General features: G+C 40.2%; 1 protein-coding gene across 12 annotated transcripts in view; it reads left to right on the top strand.

Annotated features, from left to right (window-relative positions):
- Window positions 1–18,409, top strand: part of ncam1a (neural cell adhesion molecule 1a) — a 511,684-nt gene that overhangs the window by 293,483 nt on the left and 199,792 nt on the right. For all 12 annotated transcript variants that reach the window (XM_087976401.1, XM_043676728.2, XM_043676727.2 and 9 more), the window contains exon 2: window positions 13,356–13,430. In XM_087976401.1, coding sequence (XP_087832527.1) covers window positions 13,356–13,430 — 75 coding nt within the window. The remainder of the gene's footprint in view (window positions 1–13,355; window positions 13,431–18,409) is intronic.

Here is an 18,409-nt window from a genome sequence, read left to right as displayed (position 1 = left end):
ATATTTTTGAAATAAAAAGAAAGAGTAAGTAGCTGAGGCACATGGGCATGACCCAAGGCAATGGATCTCCGCTGTTGCTTTGTAGTGTGGCAACATTGACCTTACAATCCCTAGGTAATGATCAGGGAAATCAATCAGGGTTTATTTACAATGAAAATACTGTGGATGCTGGAAATCTGAAACAAACGTCAAATGCTGGAGAAGTTCAGTGGGTCTGGCAGCATCTGATGAGAGAGGAACTAAGTTAATATTTAGAGTGTGATATGACTTCTCAGATGTCCAATTAAGAAGAAGTCATATTGGATTTGAAATGTTAACGCTGATTAGTATCTATGGAAACAAAAACTATCAGGGTTTACGTTCTGGATTACTGTCTGGCAACTGCCGCTGAAAGTTTTCATGTGTGGGGAAATGGCAGGATTGGTTGCTAATCTAATACACCCTATGTTGAATATCCCATTAGTACTAAGGAGTTGACATTAAATGACCAGATGATGGGTTTGATCTACCAGCTGGATATTCAGGGTCGGGGAGATTAGGATGACCCATTGGGATAAAATCTACCTGTCATTAAAATCTCCAGTCTTTTGGGATGAGCATCCCAACTCCAAGGCCGGACAGACAATCAAGGCTGGCAGCTCTCCAGGGCTAATAGCAATCCACGTGGTATGACACACCTCTGGCACAAGTGGGACCTGAACAGATACCTCCCAGCTCAGAGGTAGGAGCATTCCCACCATGCTATGAGAATTCCAAAACTTTGAGTCTAGAGCTTTAGGCTGCCCAGCCATCATACCATTTCTTTAGTACTGTTAATGATTCCACCAGTGAAATAGAACCTGGGCTTGAGCTACATGGAGTGGGATACTGTGACCATTTGAGCAGCCCATGACAAGGGGAGCTTGGTTGGAAGTGGCAATGTAATAGTTGGTTGGAAGATGGGAGAGTGTTTTTGGCAGGGACAGCTGTTGCCACCTGTATGGCCCTTTTCTTGGGTGCATGGTGTCCGCCTGGGTTTTGCCTCCCTTCTCCCTCCAGTGTCCATGGACAGACCACCTGACTATACCCTATCCTACCAGCAGTAGTGGGATGAGTTCACTAAAGGATCTCAGTCAACCTGGACTTGGGAAGTTCAAATTCAATCTTGATGTAATCGGGGGAGTCGTGAAGAGGCGGTGGTATTGTAGTATTGTCACTGGGCTAGTAGTCTGGAACCCCAGGTTAATGTTCAAATCCCACCGGGAAAATGATGAAATTTGATTCCCAGAATACGCTGGCCAATGATGACCATGTAACCACTGTCGATTGTTATTAAAAACCCATGTGGTTCACTGATGTCCTTTCGGAAAGGGAATTTGTTGGCTTTACCTACATGTGGATCCAGACCCACAGCAATGTGATAGTGGGCAATTGGGAATGGGCTATAAATACTGACCCAGTCAGTGATGCCCATGAACAAAACATGAGGAAAATCTGTCCGTCCTTACCTTCCCATCCCATTTGATTTGATGTGTTCTGTCACATGTACCTTTGTACAATGAAAAGTATTGCTTTGCTTGCTATTTGGACAAATCATACCTTCCATGAGTATATCAGGGTAATAGAACAAAATGCAGAATATAGTGTTAAAGCTGGCACCATGTTAGCCAACTTCCAGTCTTCCGGCACCTCACCTGTGACTACTAATGATACAAATATCTCAGCAAGGGGCCCAGCAATCGGTGGCCTAGCTTCCCACAGAGTTCTAGGTACATCTGATCAGGTCCTGGAGATTTATCCATTTTTATGCATTTCAAGACATCCAGCACTTCCTCCTCTGTAATATGGACATTTTTCAGATTGGTGAGGGCAGAGCGGTTGACGTGATCTATATGGACTTGTAAGGCGTTTGACAAGGTTCCCCATTGGAGACTGGTTAGCAAAGTTAGATCTCATGGAATATAGGGAGAACTAGTCATTTGGATATAGAACTGGATTGAAGGTAGAAGACACAGGATGGTGGTGGAGGGTTGTTTTTCAGACTGGAGGCCTGTGACCAGTGGAGTGCCACAAGGATTGGTGCTGGGTCCACTACTTTTTGTCATTCATCTAAATGATTTGGATGTGAGCATAAGAGGTACAGTTAGTAAGTTTGCAGATGACACCAAAATTGGAGGTGTAGTGGATGGCGAAGAAGGTTACCTCAGATTACAACAGGATCTTGAACATGGGCCAATGGCTGAGAAGTGGCAAATGAAGTTTAATTTAATTAAATGTGAGGTTCTGCCTTTTGGGAAAGCAAATCTTAGCAGGACTTAAACGCTTAATGGTAAGGTCCTAGGGAGTTTTGCTGAACAAAGAGACCTTGGAGTGCAGGTTCATAGCTCCCTGAAAGTGGAGTCGCAGGTAGATAGGATAATGAAGAAGGCGTTTGATATGCTTTCCTTTATTGGTCAGAGTATTGAGTACAGGAGTTGGGAGGTCATGTTGTGGCTGTACAGGACATTGGTTAGGCAACTTTTGGAATATTGCGTGCAGTTCTGGTCTCCTTCCTATCAGAAGGATGTTGTGAAATTTGAAAGATTTCCAAGGATGTTGCCAGGGTTCGAGGATTTGAGCCATAGCGGGACATTGAATAAGCTACGGCTGTTTTCCCTGGAGCATCGGAGGCTGAGGGGTGACCTTATAAAAGTTTATAAAATCATGAGTGGCATGTATAGGATAAATAGACAAAGTCTTTTCCCTGGGGTCGGGGAGTCCAGAACTAAAGGGGTTTAGTCCAGAACTAAACTAAAGGTTTAGGGTGAGAGGGGATAGATATAAAAGAGACTTAAGGGGCAACTTTTTCACACAGAGGATGGTACGTATATGGAATGAGCTGCCAGCTGAAGTGGTGTAGGCTAGTATAATTGCAATATTTAAAAGGCATCTGGATCGGTATATGAATAGGAAGGGTTTGGAGGGATATGGGCTGGGTGCTGGCAGGTGGGACTAGATTGGGTTGGGAAAGCTGGTCGGCTTGGATGAGTTGGACCAAAGCGTCTGTTTCCGTGCTGTACATTTCTATGACTCTGTGATTCTATGGAAAAGGTGCAGAGAATGGTCAACTCTGATATATGAAAGGTCCATTCGTAAGTCTGGTAACAGTGGGGAAGAAGATGTTCTTGAATCTGTTGACATATTGTTTCAAACTTCCTGCCCAATGGAAGAGACTATTACTGGGGTGGGAGGAGTTGGCTGTTTTCCCAAGGCAGCAGCAAGTACAAATGGAATCAATGGAGGGAAGGCTGGTTTGTCTGATGGACTGGGCTGCGTTTACAACTCTCTATAAGTTCTTGCAGTCTTGAGCAGATCCAGAAAGGATGCTTTATATGATGCATCTATAAAAATTGGTCAGAGTTATTGTGGACATGTCAAAGTTCCTTAGTTTTCTGAGGAAGGAGGGGCGTTGGTGTGCTTTCTTGACTGCAGGGTCAACATGGATGGACCAGGATGATTTGGTGATACTACTTCATAGAAATGTGAAGCTCTCAACCATATCCACATCAGCATCACTGATACAGACAGGAGTATGCCCTCCTGATGTCATGACCAGCTCCTTCATTTTGCTGACATTGAGGGAGAGATTATTGTCTTTGCACCATGCCACTAAGCTCTCTATCTCCTTCCTGTACTCTGTCTTGTTATTGTTTGAGATCCGACCCACTGCAGTGGTGTCATCAGCAAATTTGTAAATCAAGTGTGCACTGAATTTGGCCACACAGTCGTGAGTGTATAAGGGGCTGAGTTCATAGTCTTGCGAGGCACTGGTGTTGAGGATTATTATCAAGGATTGTGCTCTCCTCCCTGTATCCTACCTAGCCAATTACCACTGAGGCCATTCTTAGGCAGAATTAATTGCTGTCTGCCCTGAGGCATATACATGATTAATAACTAATTTTGAGGCTAGTGTCCAAATTTTGTAGTAACAGGCCCTGGAACAACATTAATTCCCCCCTCCGTAGAAGAGAACAAATGAAGGGATAGGTGAGGAAAACCAAACCAAGAAACTTAATAAATCATATTGCAGGAAATTTAGTCCCTAACATTAAAACATATTTTATGTTCCAAAAGTCCTCATTGTTTAGTCAACCTGAAATATTCAAGCTTCTGAAATGAAGCAATTATTCATTTTTTGCATCCAAATATTAGCAAGGGAATGAGAGTTCACATGCAATTGGGACGTGTACTTTGAGATTCAAATTACAAAAGGTTGTGCCTTTATTGAAGTTGAAGACCATGTGAATGTACTTTTGTTTGATATCAGTTGTATCAAAATGATCTGCATACACTAAAACTGGTTACTGTAAGCGCTTTCTTTCTTTGCTGCTCTTTTGGTTTACTGAATGAAATCACTGTGCTCACATTCAGATTCTGAGTTCTGTGGAGAACCTCACAGAGTGAAACTGTATGAATCATAAAGAAGGCTCTGTGCCCCTTATCCAGAGTTAACAACCAAAGGCAATGCCAAGAGCAAAACATTTGTGGGAATATAAAGTGGTCAATGGTACTTTTTCAAATTTTAAACGTAACTGAATTTCTTTTTCCAGTGGTTTTGAACGATAGCTGCTTTGGAAGTGTGTTTATAACTCTCGAAACCGGTTCTGTGCTTGCTTGCTGTTTGTGCTTGATTGCTTCCACATTTGTCCTTCTGCAACCAGGTGACCTGTTCCATGTGCTCGTGTGGGCCACTGTCTGTACGTATTCCTACAGTCAGGCTGAATGTTTTACCTGATTGGAGAGGGAGGTGAGGGTTGCAGGGTGCTTAAAAAAGGAAGAAAGAGAAAAAAAATACTTTTTTAATTGCACCATTTCCATGAATTTCTTTTGGAATGGAAAACTGTGCCATTTACCAATAGAGGGAGTTGGCTGACTTGGGCTACATCAAGGGCATGCCTTACATGTCAGACTGACAGGAAATAAAGCATATAGGGCCGAAAACATACTGGAACTAGCTAAAATAGCTCATCCCATACTTAGCATCTTCCCTGAGTTGTATTTGGGACTGGCAATGTTTCCTACTCCCGCAAGCTTATTCCATGGAGAACTTTTTTATAAAAAAATCAGTAGGTAAGGAGGGAAACTGGGATTTTCTATTTGACCTGTAGTTTCCTGAAGGAACAGTGGTCAGACCAGCAGTCAGGAGTTGGGCACACAGCAGCCAGCTTGTGGGTGGGGACTTAGCCAAAGATTAATCAATAGAGACACCTTTCCAACCTGCACCCAGCCCTGAGGCCACTTTCCCTATATTTAAACTATATTTTCAAAAATTGTGATTTAGAAGATGCTTTTTGTATTACATGGTGACATGCGTCAGAAACCTGAAGTATTTACAGGCTTTTTTAAAGTCCATAATGTTTTATTTTTAAAAGAAAGACTACAACAAGGGGACAAAACAAAACTAGATGTAAATTCAGTGACAAAGTGCTGTGTTAAGCCAATGGAATGACACACATGTAAATTGTCACGGCAACTTCAAATATTTGAAGACAGATATCACAAGTAATAATGTGGGGACTGACTGTCACTCCCCTAGCTTCTCCTTGCATACATATCTGTTTTACCCTCCAGGAATATCAAGAGTAGGATTTTAAAAGCCAATTTGAACTCTGCTGGAGAAGACCTGTGGGACTGAATACTGTTGTGATCCCAGCCTGTGTTTGAGTGTTGGAATACTGTGAAGACTACGGTCAAAGACCTCCTTTCTGTGTTGCAGCTGAAGACTTTCTCTAACACCAAACATTGCAAACCAGTGAAAAAAGGAAATAGGATGACAGAAGAACACACTCTTAACTGGAATTCATTCATAGATTCTTTCAGAGTCAAAAGGCATCAGAACTGCAATATCTCGAACAGTCTGCAAAACTAAGAATTGTAAAATCAACTGTTTAACTACCTGATGAACAGCTTGTACCCAAAACGTCAACTCTCCTGCTGTTCGGATGCTGCTGGACCTGCTGTGCTTTTCCAGCGCTACACTTTACAACTGTTTAACTACCATATCAATGCTACCAGGGATTTGCATTGCAACAGCTACAACATGCAATGATACCATCTTTGCAAACAAAGAACTGCTTTTTGAGCAGCGTGTTACACAATATTGTAGGAACATTGTAAACATGGGAACACTGTGCATGAATGTGCCGTGCAACTCTCTGAAGAAACTCTGAGATGCTTTGACAGGCGTAAGTTTTCCATTGTTAAAATGACAGAAAATTTGCATTCAGAGCCACATTGCCACCTGGCCTCGGCTTGTTGCATCTCTGTGTGGCCCCAAACTGGCACAACCCTCCACTGAAGATTTGTATATGAAATATTCCATGATCTCGAAAAGCTGAGAGAAGAAAGGAGCAGCAGAAGTGGACAGTGGTTCCATAATGCCACAATAATACCTGCAATAGCATGACATGGAAGCGAAGCTGTCATGTCTGGATAGTCCATAAATTGCACTTGTGTGCGAATAGAATTTACCATGAAAACGTCCTCTAATGAGTTCAGAGCCTCAACGTACATGACATTGAAAGAATATTTAAAGTTATCCTTTGTTGAATTTTGTGTAACAAAAGAATGATTAACAAGATTTTTATTTTCCCCAATGCTGCTGTCATATTCGATCTCTTTAGAGTAGAAGAATTTTGCTGTCCTTTTGTCGCAACATGGCTAATGAGGGCAGGTGCAGCTTGCACTGTGTCTGTTGGAAGTTAAACCTCACTACACCATACAAGCAACCATTGTACATCTAACTTGAACTACATAATTGGAAGAAACTGGTTTTGATTCTTAAACTTTCACAAAGGACCCACCCATGTTTATGCGTGTATTCATAAATGTGAAAAAGATACGGTATGGCAAAATGTAGTGCAGCCCAGGACTTTGGGACAAAAGTAATTGTTTCTTCCTTCTCTGCCTATAGTATCTTAATCTGGTTCTCGTGAAGAAAGCCACCAGAAATATGAAACTGTTTTAGGAACTACTTCAGCAAATATGCATTTCTTGCATTGTGTGGATTGTAATGCATTCATTACCAACAAATTATAGAATGTAAAACAAGTTTTGTTTAGAAATGTTGTGATCCAGTAAGAAGGAGTTGAATGGCTCCCCTCACTCATTCCTCATTCAAGCAGAACTGATTTTTGAAGGGGATAGTTTTGCCTTTTCAATAAGCTTATAACTGTTTATGCCATGTATTCATAGCAGATGGAATCAGACTGGTTTTCTTGAGCTTTATAAAGTAAAATATATTTTGTTGTACTCAACCCATTCAAAATAACATTGATAAAACACTCCCAATTTCCCACAAGTGCAACAGAAGCTTCACACACCAAAACAGAATGGAAGAACGCTCTAAATACTTTTGAATCTGGTAAAAATGGGGGGGTATATGCCTCTTAACGGTTGATAACCATCGTGTCAAGCTAAACTTGGCGGTCTTGCTGCTTTCAACATCAAAGCAGCTTTAAGGTGTTGTTAGATAATTTATATATTCTTCTGGAAGTACTACATTAAGTTCTTCTAAAAAAATACTAGGCCAGCTGGAAAGGCAAAATCATCTGATTTTGGTTCAAAATTCATAAGTTGTCTGGATATAGAACAACTTCATTTCAGGGTTTTTCAGCATCTCATGCTGCTTCCATTCTGCACTAAATGACTAATTTAACATAAAAAGGGCTAGTTGGCTAGCGGTCATATGATCTCTCTCCAAATGACCATTGGCCCAAATATGGTTGTGGCTTGTGTATTCCTGTTGTTTGGTCGATGTGATGAGGTTACACCTGAGCAAGTTCCTTTTCATCGCCAGTTCCCATTGATTAGGCCTGAGGCAGCACCCAGTTGAGCTGTCAGATGCTGGTCTTCATACTTTGCTGATGGTAAGCATTCATACTGCTTAAAAAGGCAGTTGTTCTTGGTGTAGCTCAGCAGAAGGGAGTTGCCATTTCACGGGTTGGTTTTGGAAAGTACTTAATGCAAATTTGCAATCGTCTTTGACTGTGACTCCACTGCAATGTGGCCTTTAAACTTTCTTTTTTTGAAAAAGTCCATTTAAGGGTTTCTAGCTGGGAAATCCAAAAAATTGTTCATTTCTATATAAAGAATAACTTCACAACAGAATAAAGAAAGTATTCAAGCCCAAAGAGCCTCCAATATCGTCTCATTCTCCGATTCTCGGCTGTGTGTGTATTGAGCAAAACAAAAAAGTTAATTTTATGTACCACTTCTTTGTTGCATTTTCCCTTTGCTCTTGACTCTCAAAGCTGAATGTGGACAATGTGCCAGATTATCACAATGCATTTGTAGTCCGCAGAAGTTGGCAACTTAATTTACCTGTGTCTCTGATTTCTGTCAGTCTTCAATGCAATTATAAGTGAGGGTGAGGTGGGAATTGAACCTATCGACCCTGCTAATAGTTCCATTAGTTGCTGAGATATCCTGGCAGCTGGGACATGAGTGTTCTTTTTTTGTTCCTTAAAATGTTTTTGAACTGCTCAATTAGCTTTAATGGAATAAGATGTACTTTTGTGATTATTGAAGACTATAGTTCTGTGCTAAAGTATGGAGTTCTTTACATGGCTATCGTCACTTAACATTGCAATGCACTTGGCTGTTCCCCTTTTTTTATCTGCTTAACATTAAAGTGCACCCCAGAGGTTTGCAATACAGATCAAAAAAATGAACAGAGAGAATAATAGCTGCTATCAAACTAAGATGATATTCTGGAATGTACTATTTAAGGTGCTGGATGTGTGTAAAGTGTATAGTTAGAGTTATAGAGATGTACAGCATGGAAACAGATCCTTCGGTCCAACCCATCCATGCCGACCAGATATCCCAACCCAAACTAGTCCCACCTGCCAACACCCGGCCCATATCCCTCCAAACCATTCCTATTCATATACCCATCCAATTGCCTCTTAAATGTTGCAATTGTACCAGCCTCCACCACTTTCTCTGGCAGCTCATTCCATACACGTACCACCCTCTGTGTGAAAATGTTGCCCCTTAGGTTTCTTTTATATCTTTCCCCTCTCAACCTGAATCTATGCCCTCTCGTTCTGGACTCCCCAACCCTAGGGAAAAGACTTTGTCTATTTCTCCTATCCATGCCCCTCACGACACTCCAGGGAAAACAGTCCCAGCCTGTTCAGCCTCTCCTTATAGCTCAAATCCTCCAACCTTGGCAACATCCTTGTAAATCTTTTCTGAATGTACAGTCAGCCTAATTATCTTACAGGTGATGTCATTTTAAATTGCAAGAGCAATCCTTTCATTAGCTATGATTGTACTAACTGAAATATTAACTCTCAGTTACTTCTTATCAACCAATGTACTCACAAGTGCATTTTATTGTATTCCTTCCTCAAAATGCAATACTGAGTAAAGGAGAAAACAAGCAGTCTAACATGTTCCAAATGTTGCAAATCTCTCTAGTAGAGCAAATTGAATTATGACAAGATTTAATACAGTAAATAGGGAAAGAATACTTTGGTTCTAATGTTTGTAAAAGAAAATCAATTTAAGCTTGTCACTGTGAATGAGGAGAGTACTTGGAAACAGATTTGTTTAAAGAACCCCTGTTTGGAATGTCTTGCCAGCAAGGGCAAGTCGTATCAGGGTTTATTGCATCTGTCAAAGAGAAAATAGACAAATTTATGAAACAGTGTTGCAGAACAAAGAAATTTTGGAGTACAGTTTCATAGTTCCTTGAAAATAGTCACAGGGTGGACAAGATGGTGATAAAGGTGTTTGGTTCGCTTGCCTCTATTGGTCAGTACATTGAATATAGGAGTTGTGATGACATGTTGCGACCATACAGGACGTTGGTTAGACCACTTTTGAAATACTGCGTTCAATTCTGATCTCCCAGAAATGCGAGTACAATTACAACATTTAAAAGACATTTGGGTAGATAGATGAATAGGAAAGGTTTGGAGAAATCTGGACCAAGAGCAGGCAGGTGGGAGGAGATTTGTTTGGAGTAATGTTCGGCATGGACTGGTTGGACTGAAAGGTCTGTTTCCATGCTGTGTGACTATGATTATGACTATAATAATTTCATTGGTACCCTCTGATGTGTCCAGTTTTTAATATGGAGATGTTCAGAGGGTTCCAGGCATAAAGGAATTGCCCAGAGGATTCTTCACTTTCACGGGCGATGGATTTGAAGTCTGTTGTGATGGAATCCAGCCCATGCATAACACTCATATAACGAATGTCAGGCCATTGCATGCAGTTCTGGTCTCCAAGTGTAAGGAAGGCACTTGTACCAAAGGCAGTACAGCAAAGGTTTCTCTATGATGACAAGCTGAGTACATTTTGGAATATATTGCAAAAAAGTAATTTGTGGTCAATTATAATTTTTTTTAAAAATTCCTAGTGTGGGGCTTTTGCAGGGACAAGTGGGGATCTACCATGGTGTGGTTTTTGAAGTGCGAGATGTTTCTGTATTTCCCTTTGTCCCTGATTATAGCTTCTGCCTGAAGTCTCATTCTTGTGTTAGTGAAAAGGAACTTGGCCTGTGAAAGAATCCAGATGCAAAGCAATTAAACATCAAATAATTTTTTTTGGACAGACTAGCCTATTAGAAATGTAGGAACAGCCATAGCTCACTCAGCCCTTCCAGCCTGCTCTCCCAGCCGGATTTGGTTAAGATCCTAGCTTTACTTTCATATCTACACCCACGTCTATTAAAAAATCTAGCCAGCTCTGCCTCAATAAATTCAATGACCCAGCCTCCACTTTCTTCTACAGAAGATAACTTCACAGACTGACAACCTTCAGAAAAATAACCTCATTTACATCTTAAAAGATATATATGAGTGTATGTACGCCTCCCTGTTCTGGCCTCTTCTGCAAGGGGAAACCTCTTAGAATCCCTTTATGCTTTTTTTTGCACTTTGTTTTACACTGGAATTTCTGCTTGTACCTGGAAAACTGTATGTAAATAGATAATGTTTATGATTGTCTTTTTACACACCAATTCTACACCAATGTTAAAGTTTTTTTTAATTTAAAACAAATAACAATTAATAGTTGAAGTATCCATGACCCAGCGCAGCTAATTTAAGCTGGAGGAAGGGTCACCAGAGCTGAAACGTTAAGTTTGATTTCTCTTCACAGAGGCTGCCAGATCTGCTGAGATTTTCCAGCAACTTCTGTTCCAGTTTGTAATCTCAGCTGTATTTAGTTTTCACCATTTCTGAAGCATCCTGATGGTTGAAGCACTAATGACCTGAAATTACGATGAATTACAAATAGTTCATCATTATTTGTCCATGTCGGATTTGTGATCAGAAGGGACCGTTGTTTCCTAATTGCTATCTTACCCTTTTCTGTGTAATTACAGTACTCGGCTGAGAAAGGTTGCTGCCCAACAAATAGCAAAGATCAAAGACAGTCTTTTCATTTCACAGGTCAAATTTACAGTCGTCACAGCAACTAATAGCATAGAAAAGTTATTTTACCCAATGGAGTGCAAACACTCCTTCAATATACTTTCTTTGAGCTCTATCTTAGAAGTCAAGGCATTTACCGATCCATGATGACTCGGCTAAATAGCCAGGGCGATGAAATAAAAGGAAATGGCAGTTTGTATGTCATTGAAAGGAGCCATACCCCTTCAGTCAGCTCATGCCGACTGATTGGTATTTAAATGCATGCGTCTGAACTGTATGTTTCATTGCTGGATTCACCTGCACAGCATTGACAGATGTTGCTTTAGCCAAGCTCCTGTCTCTGATATGCAGCATGAGAGAAAATGTAATGATTTTTAAAAATAATACAGTTGAAAAAAAAATTCAGAATGTTTTAAACAGGAGCAAAAAATGCTTAGCAGCACACCACTCGCTGTGTAATGGATGTTCTCTGCATCATTTTGCCTGAGTTGTCTTAAAATGTATGGTTGCTTCAACAGTAAGTAGATCATTAGTTTGATCATATTACCTCCTCAATATCAAAATCACTTCTTCCTCTAAAGAAATAACACTGAATGAAAAGAAGCAAACTTTTTTTTAAAAAATTGGCATTTGAAATAAAGTTCTTAAATCACATTTATGTGAAGCTTATATCGATAGCATAAAAGTTAAGCACCAGAGTATTAAAACATAATATGATAGGTCATTTGCTGAATGTAGTAATACGGCAGAGTTATGATTTAGAAATAATGTTTCTGCCAATTTTATTTCTCTACCCTGTTAGTTCTTTTTAATCTGCTCACAGTGATGATACATCCAGGAGAAAGTGATGGAATCACTACTGTGTGGTCACTTTTTGCTACTCTCGTGCTCTTTTAGTAGAGCATAACTGCAGAGGATCGTGAACAAATTCCCAAGGTATCTTCTCGACTTGACAAAAATATGTGGGAGTGTGGCATATATCATCTGGAATTTAGGCAAATTCCTAGCGGGAGACTGAAGTCTCAGAAATGTTTTTTTTATCCAGATTTTGTTGCCAGTCTTTAAGAGATCATTGGCAGATCAGAAGAAACTGACTGAAATTCAGGGTCAATATGTAATAAGTTGGAGGAAAAGGTCTCTCCTGAAGAACATCACTATATCGTGTCTAGCATGATGCAGGTCTTCAATTTACGGTAGAAAGAAATAGTTTTGATTTCAGTTGTGCAATATATCTGGTCTTCAGAAACCAGTGGAGTCATACTCATGGAACAAAATTGAACTTCTTAAATGAATGGGTTTGTTGATCCTGTGTTCCATGTATGTCATAAGCTTGAATGACGTACAAATCACTGAAGAGCTGTGTAAATATTATAGCCCTCGAAAGACAAGCAGGTTTTACGTGCATAAATACACAAGCTGAGAGTATCGGCTTGACGCGGTGGCTCAGTGATTAGCACTGCTGCCTCACAGCGCCAGAGACCCGGATCCAATTCCTGCCTCGGGCGACTATCTGTGTGGAGTTTGCACATTCTTCACGTGTCTGCGTGGGTTTCCTCCGGGTGCTCCGGTTTCCTCTAATCTAACCTAATCTGTTTACTTATCAAAGTGATGTCTTTTCATACGCTACACTGCTGCTGCTTGCACTGGCTGAGTTTACCACGCAGGAGTCTCATTCTCAACCTCTCCCCTTGCCTGAGACAATGGTGACCCTCTGTTAAGCTACGACCTGTTGTGTTTCTCTTTCAAATGAAAGAGAGAGCAGCCCCAGTAGGAATATGGTGAACTTTATTACATTAGAGCATTTGTCGAGCCTTTTGTCTCCCAGTCACAGTGGTACACCTGATGGCATCAATCTGTGTTACCATGTAATTGTTAAATGTGTGCATGTTGTTCACACTGGGAGTTTGTGTTTGGTTATTTGTCTAACGTTTGTGTCTCCTCTTTCAGCCGCACTGCAAGTTGATATCATGCCATCCCAAGGAGAGGTCAGTGTGGGAGATTCCAAATTTTTTCTATGCACTGGTAAGTTGTGACATGTCAAAGAATAAGGTCAGTAAAACAAATTCTATAAATGCATAGCACACAACAACAAAGATTATTACAACTGCACCAATGTTTCTACAGTTGCAAAATTGAATATAACAGATGATCCAGCATCTTCCTAAATAATAAGGTGCTCAACTCATAAACACTGCAAAGTGAGATCTGTTTTACTTTACCTCAGTGAGTAAACCACCCACTCTTTTTTTGTTTGATGCTACTAGTTCATTATGCATGTATTGCAGATTGTTTTCTGAGCAAATCTAAGAGTATTTGGCTCACTAGAGTATCCTCTGTGCACTATACATTCAAGTTCTTCAAAAGAATGTGTGCATGGACTGCACAGTAGAAGTTCTTCCTCAGTGAATTTAACTGAATGCCAAGAACTGTCTACAATATCAGGGCACAGTTTATCAGCACTTATTCATCAACGTGTACTTGCTGTGATTGATGGACAATAGTAATATCATAAACAGCCAGCTCCATGTAGTTCCAGGATAGGGATATTGATTATAGTCCTGGGCAGCCCTTCTGGCTTGCTGCAGTGACACGTACTGAATTTATCTTGTGCTTACAAAATAAAGTGAAGGAAGTCATTCAACCAAATTGATGTTATCCTTCTAGATTACTTTACTCTCTTCTGCAGTGGTGTCTAAATGTTTCCTAAATGAATCCATCGTCAAGGTTCCAACCACTCATCCTGGCAATCTGGTGCTCTGCTTGACTTCTCTTTCAAAAGAACTGTTTCCTGATGTTTCTCTGAAATTTGCTGTTCACACCCTTAAGGGAGAAAGTGAGGGCTGCAGATGCTGGAGATCAGAGCTGAAAATGTGTTGCTGGAAAAGCGCAGCAGGTCAGGCAGCATCTAAGGAGCAGGAGAATGGACGTTTCGGGCATGAGCCGCATCACCACAGGAGCCCTGAAGAAGGGCTCATGCCCGAAACGTCGATTCTCCTGCTTCTTGGATGCTGCATGACCTTTTCCAGCAACACATTTTCAGCTCTGTTCACACCCTTAACTCTCATCCAATTACCTTGCCATACCTCAAATACTGATCCCTGTTTATTCTTACAAGAATAGTTATCGCAGGAATGATTGAGCCCCCTGTTTCACTAATCATAGTAGAAAGGTATTGATACGATTCCACACATTACCTGTTAAATCCCTTTTAATACTGCTATCCCAAGTAAAGGTGAATTGCACCAGGTTACTTATAATTAATTCAAAATAATCTGTTTCTTGCTAATTCTTAATTCTTAAAAACTAATTCTTAAAATATTGGCAAACACTGGTTAACATTTAAATGATAACCTGAAATTAGAACTGTATGCCTTAGTCCTAAGCATAGACAAACACAACACAAAAGACAAAATCTCTGCAAATATGATGTTTTAAAAAACAAACAAATGTCAAAAGGAAAACACTCCTGTTGGTGAAGAATCTGAAAACAGTGGATGGAAGTTAATTGACCTGAGGAAGGGTCACTGGACCCAAAATGTTAATTTTGGTTTCTCTCAGCGAGTTTTGAGAAGATTTGTAGCTCAAGTTGAGGTTCTGGATGTAGGCTTACTCACTGAGCTGGGAGGTTCATTTTCAGACATTTCATCACCAGACGAGGTAACATCTTCAGTGAGCCTCTGGACGAAGCACTGCTGATATTTCTATTTATATGTTTGGGTTTTTGGGTCGGTGATGTCATTTCCCGGGTGATGTCATTTTATATGGTGATGTCATTTTCTGTTTTTCTCAGAGGAGTGGTTAAATGGAGTCCAAGTCAATGTGTTTGTTGAAATGCCATACTTCTAGGAATGCCATACTTCTAGGAATACTCATAAGTGTCTCTGTTTGGCTTATCCTTGGATGGATGTGTTCTGCCAGTCGAAGTCTCCATCCATCCTAGGATAAGCCAAACAGAGACATGCACGAGAATTCCTAGAAGCATGTCATTCCAACTGGAACTCTATCAACAAATACATTGACTTGGACCCCATTTACCACCTCCTGAGAAAAAGAACAGGAAATGACATCACCAACCCAAAAAACCCAAACATATAAATAGAAAGCAGGAAATAACAGCAGTGCTTCATCCAGAGTCTCACTGAAGATGTCACCCAGTGTGGTGATGAAACGTCTGAAAATAAACCTTTGATTTCTTTCCACAGATGCTGCTAGACCTGCTGAGCTTTTCCAGCAATCTCTCTTTATATTTCTGATTTACAGCATCCACAGTTCTTTCAGTTTTTATTGAGAGACTTGGGGTTCCTGGGGTTTCCTTCCTTTACTGACGACTTCGGTCTGTGAAAACAGAACACTAAATCCAGAAATTGTTGCCAGGCAATCACTAAGGCAGTGTCCTCATCATCTTTTCGGAACCATGAAAGGCTTTAAAACTCTATCCTACTTCCCTAAATGCTTTGCTTGTTTTTTGTCTTTAAAGTTACTTGAATTTCTGTAGACAGAAGATAGACTACAGCATACATGAAACGGTTGTCTTAATCTACAAGAAACTACATGGTGACACAAAGTGTCCAAACTGTTCCCTATCTCTCAATCTTTCACAGTCCATCAATATGTATGTATATTCCCAATATTCTATTAATGCTAAAGAATGCAGGGAGGAATGAAATACCGTCACTATCAGTAGAGAAGTAGTATTAGACAAACTAATGGGGCTAAAGACTAATAAGTCCCCTCACCCTAATGCATTGCATCTGAAGTTCCTAAAAGAGATACTTACAGAGATAATGGATGCATTGTTTGGAATTTTCCAAAAAATTATTGGAGTTTGTAGAAATGCCAGAGGATTCAAAAACTACTAATGTAAAAGCACTGTTCAAAAACAGAGAGGCAAGAAGTGTCTAGTTGTAAGACATCTACTATTGGAAAAGTATTGGAGTCAATTATTAAGGTAGTGATAGCAGAACATTTGAAAAATCAAAATACTTTTATATACGGTGGTAGAATTTGGACACCACTGACTGGCCAGCATTTTTATTTCCTGTCTGTAGTTGCCCTTGGAAAGGTGGTGGGGAGCTGCTGCCTTGAATCACTGCAGCTCATGAGCTGTAGGTTGACCTCTGATGCCTTCAGGGAGGGAATTCCAGGATTTTTGCTAATGAAGCAGAGTCAGCATAGCTTCATGAAAGGACAGTCATGCTTGACTAATTTATTAGCGTTATTTGAATAAGTCTTAACTAGAATGAATAAGGGAGAGCCCGTTGACATGGTGTATTTGGACTTCGAGAAGGTGTTTGACAAAGTAGCTCACAAAACGTCAAGTCATAAGATACGACCTCATGGTGTTGCAGGTAGTATATTGGCATGTGTAGAGAATTGGCTTATGGGAAAAAAACAGCGAGTGACAATAAGGGGCCCTTTTTCAAGTTGACCATCCATGACCAGTGAGTTTCTACAGGAATCAATGCTGGGACTGCAACTGTTTGAATATGTGTCAGTGACTTGGAGGAAGGACGTGAATGTACTGTAGCCAACTTTGCAGGCAGCACAAAAATAAGTGGAAAGGCGGGTTGAGAGAGGGATACAAACAGTTTACAAAGAGGTATTGATAGATTAAGTAAGTGGGCAAAAAGTTGCCCAGTGGAGGTTAATGTGGGAAAATATAATGTTGTTCACTTTGGAAGAAACAGAATATTACTTAAATAGAGAAAAACTGCAGAAAGCTGCAACATACAGTGGTAATCCAAAAGGCTGATGGAAGTTTGGTCTTTATTTCAAAGGAATTGAGGTGTAACTGTACAAGGTGTTAGTGAGACCATGCCTGGAGTACTTTGAGCAATTTTGGTCCCCTTATTTGATAAAAGATGTCACTTCATTGGAGGCAATTCAGAAAATGTTCACTCAGATGATCGCTGGTATGGAGAGATTATCTTATGAGCAAAGGCTAAATAGCTTGGGATTGTACTCACTGGAAGTTAAGAATTGAGGTGATCCCATTGAAACATGTAGGATTCTTAAGGGACTTAACAGGATAAAATTCAAGAGAATGTTTCCCCTCATGAGAGAGTCTAGGACCAGAAGACATAGTCTCAAAATAAAGGGGCGCAAGTTTAAGACTTTGATGTATTCTTGATCAATCGGGGATTTGAGGGTTATAGGGAAAGGGCAGGAAAGTGAATATGAGGAATGTTGGATCAATCATGAGTCTTTGAATGATAGAACAGTCTTAGGACAAACCAAGAAGCTAGAGTACTTTGACAAGGTTGTTTGAGGTATCTGCTTGCAAGACTGAAGAGATGTAATGCAATAAATTATTATTAATGGTACTTTCCTCTAAACAGATCGGTATGAATGATCTTCTTTGCGTTGTCCATGGTAGAAGTTTCCTAGGAGTGAGGGAAGCGAGGAAGATGCCAGGCTTGAACAAACAATGTTCTCCTCCAAGCCCCACATCATCTTGACTTGGGAGTTATATTGCAGTTCCTTTGCTGTCACTGAGTCAAAATGCTGGAACTTGTCTCCCTCATGCACTTCAAACTTGGACAGATCTTTCCTCTTTTTTTGAGAGCATTGCTGTGGGAAATTTGCTAATAATAAATTGGAGTTTTTGCACTTGGGAAGTATATAATCTCATCATAACACTTCTTGCTGATAACTCCAGCAGTGTTTTCTGCAGCACTTCATTGTCACACATCTCGATCACTTTTAATCATTGCCAAGTGAGCTCTAATGCAAGTCAGTACATTTTACATACATCAGTTTGACTGATAATGGCACTTGATTAATTTCTAGCCCTCATCCTGCCAAAGGCCATCAAAACTTAGCATTAGGTGCACTGAACCAATGGGAACTAAACTGTTCAATTGAAAACAATCATTTTGCACTCAAAAAAACTTTTCCAACCTTTAAAAACTATTAAATTGTTTAATAGAACAACCTTTGTATTCTGTAATACTCCGCAGTTCTAACCCTCTTAGCTATTTTTGTTCAGAATTGCTCTTCTG

This window comes from Chiloscyllium plagiosum, unplaced genomic scaffold, assembly GCF_037043375.1.
Source record: "Chiloscyllium plagiosum isolate Xiang-an unplaced genomic scaffold, Cpla_swu_hap1 HiC_scaffold_29, whole genome shotgun sequence".
Classification (NCBI taxonomy): Eukaryota; Metazoa; Chordata; class Chondrichthyes; order Orectolobiformes; family Hemiscylliidae; genus Chiloscyllium; species Chiloscyllium plagiosum.
Note: the sequence above shows the minus strand (reverse complement) of the source record. Positions and strands in the feature narration are given on the sequence as shown.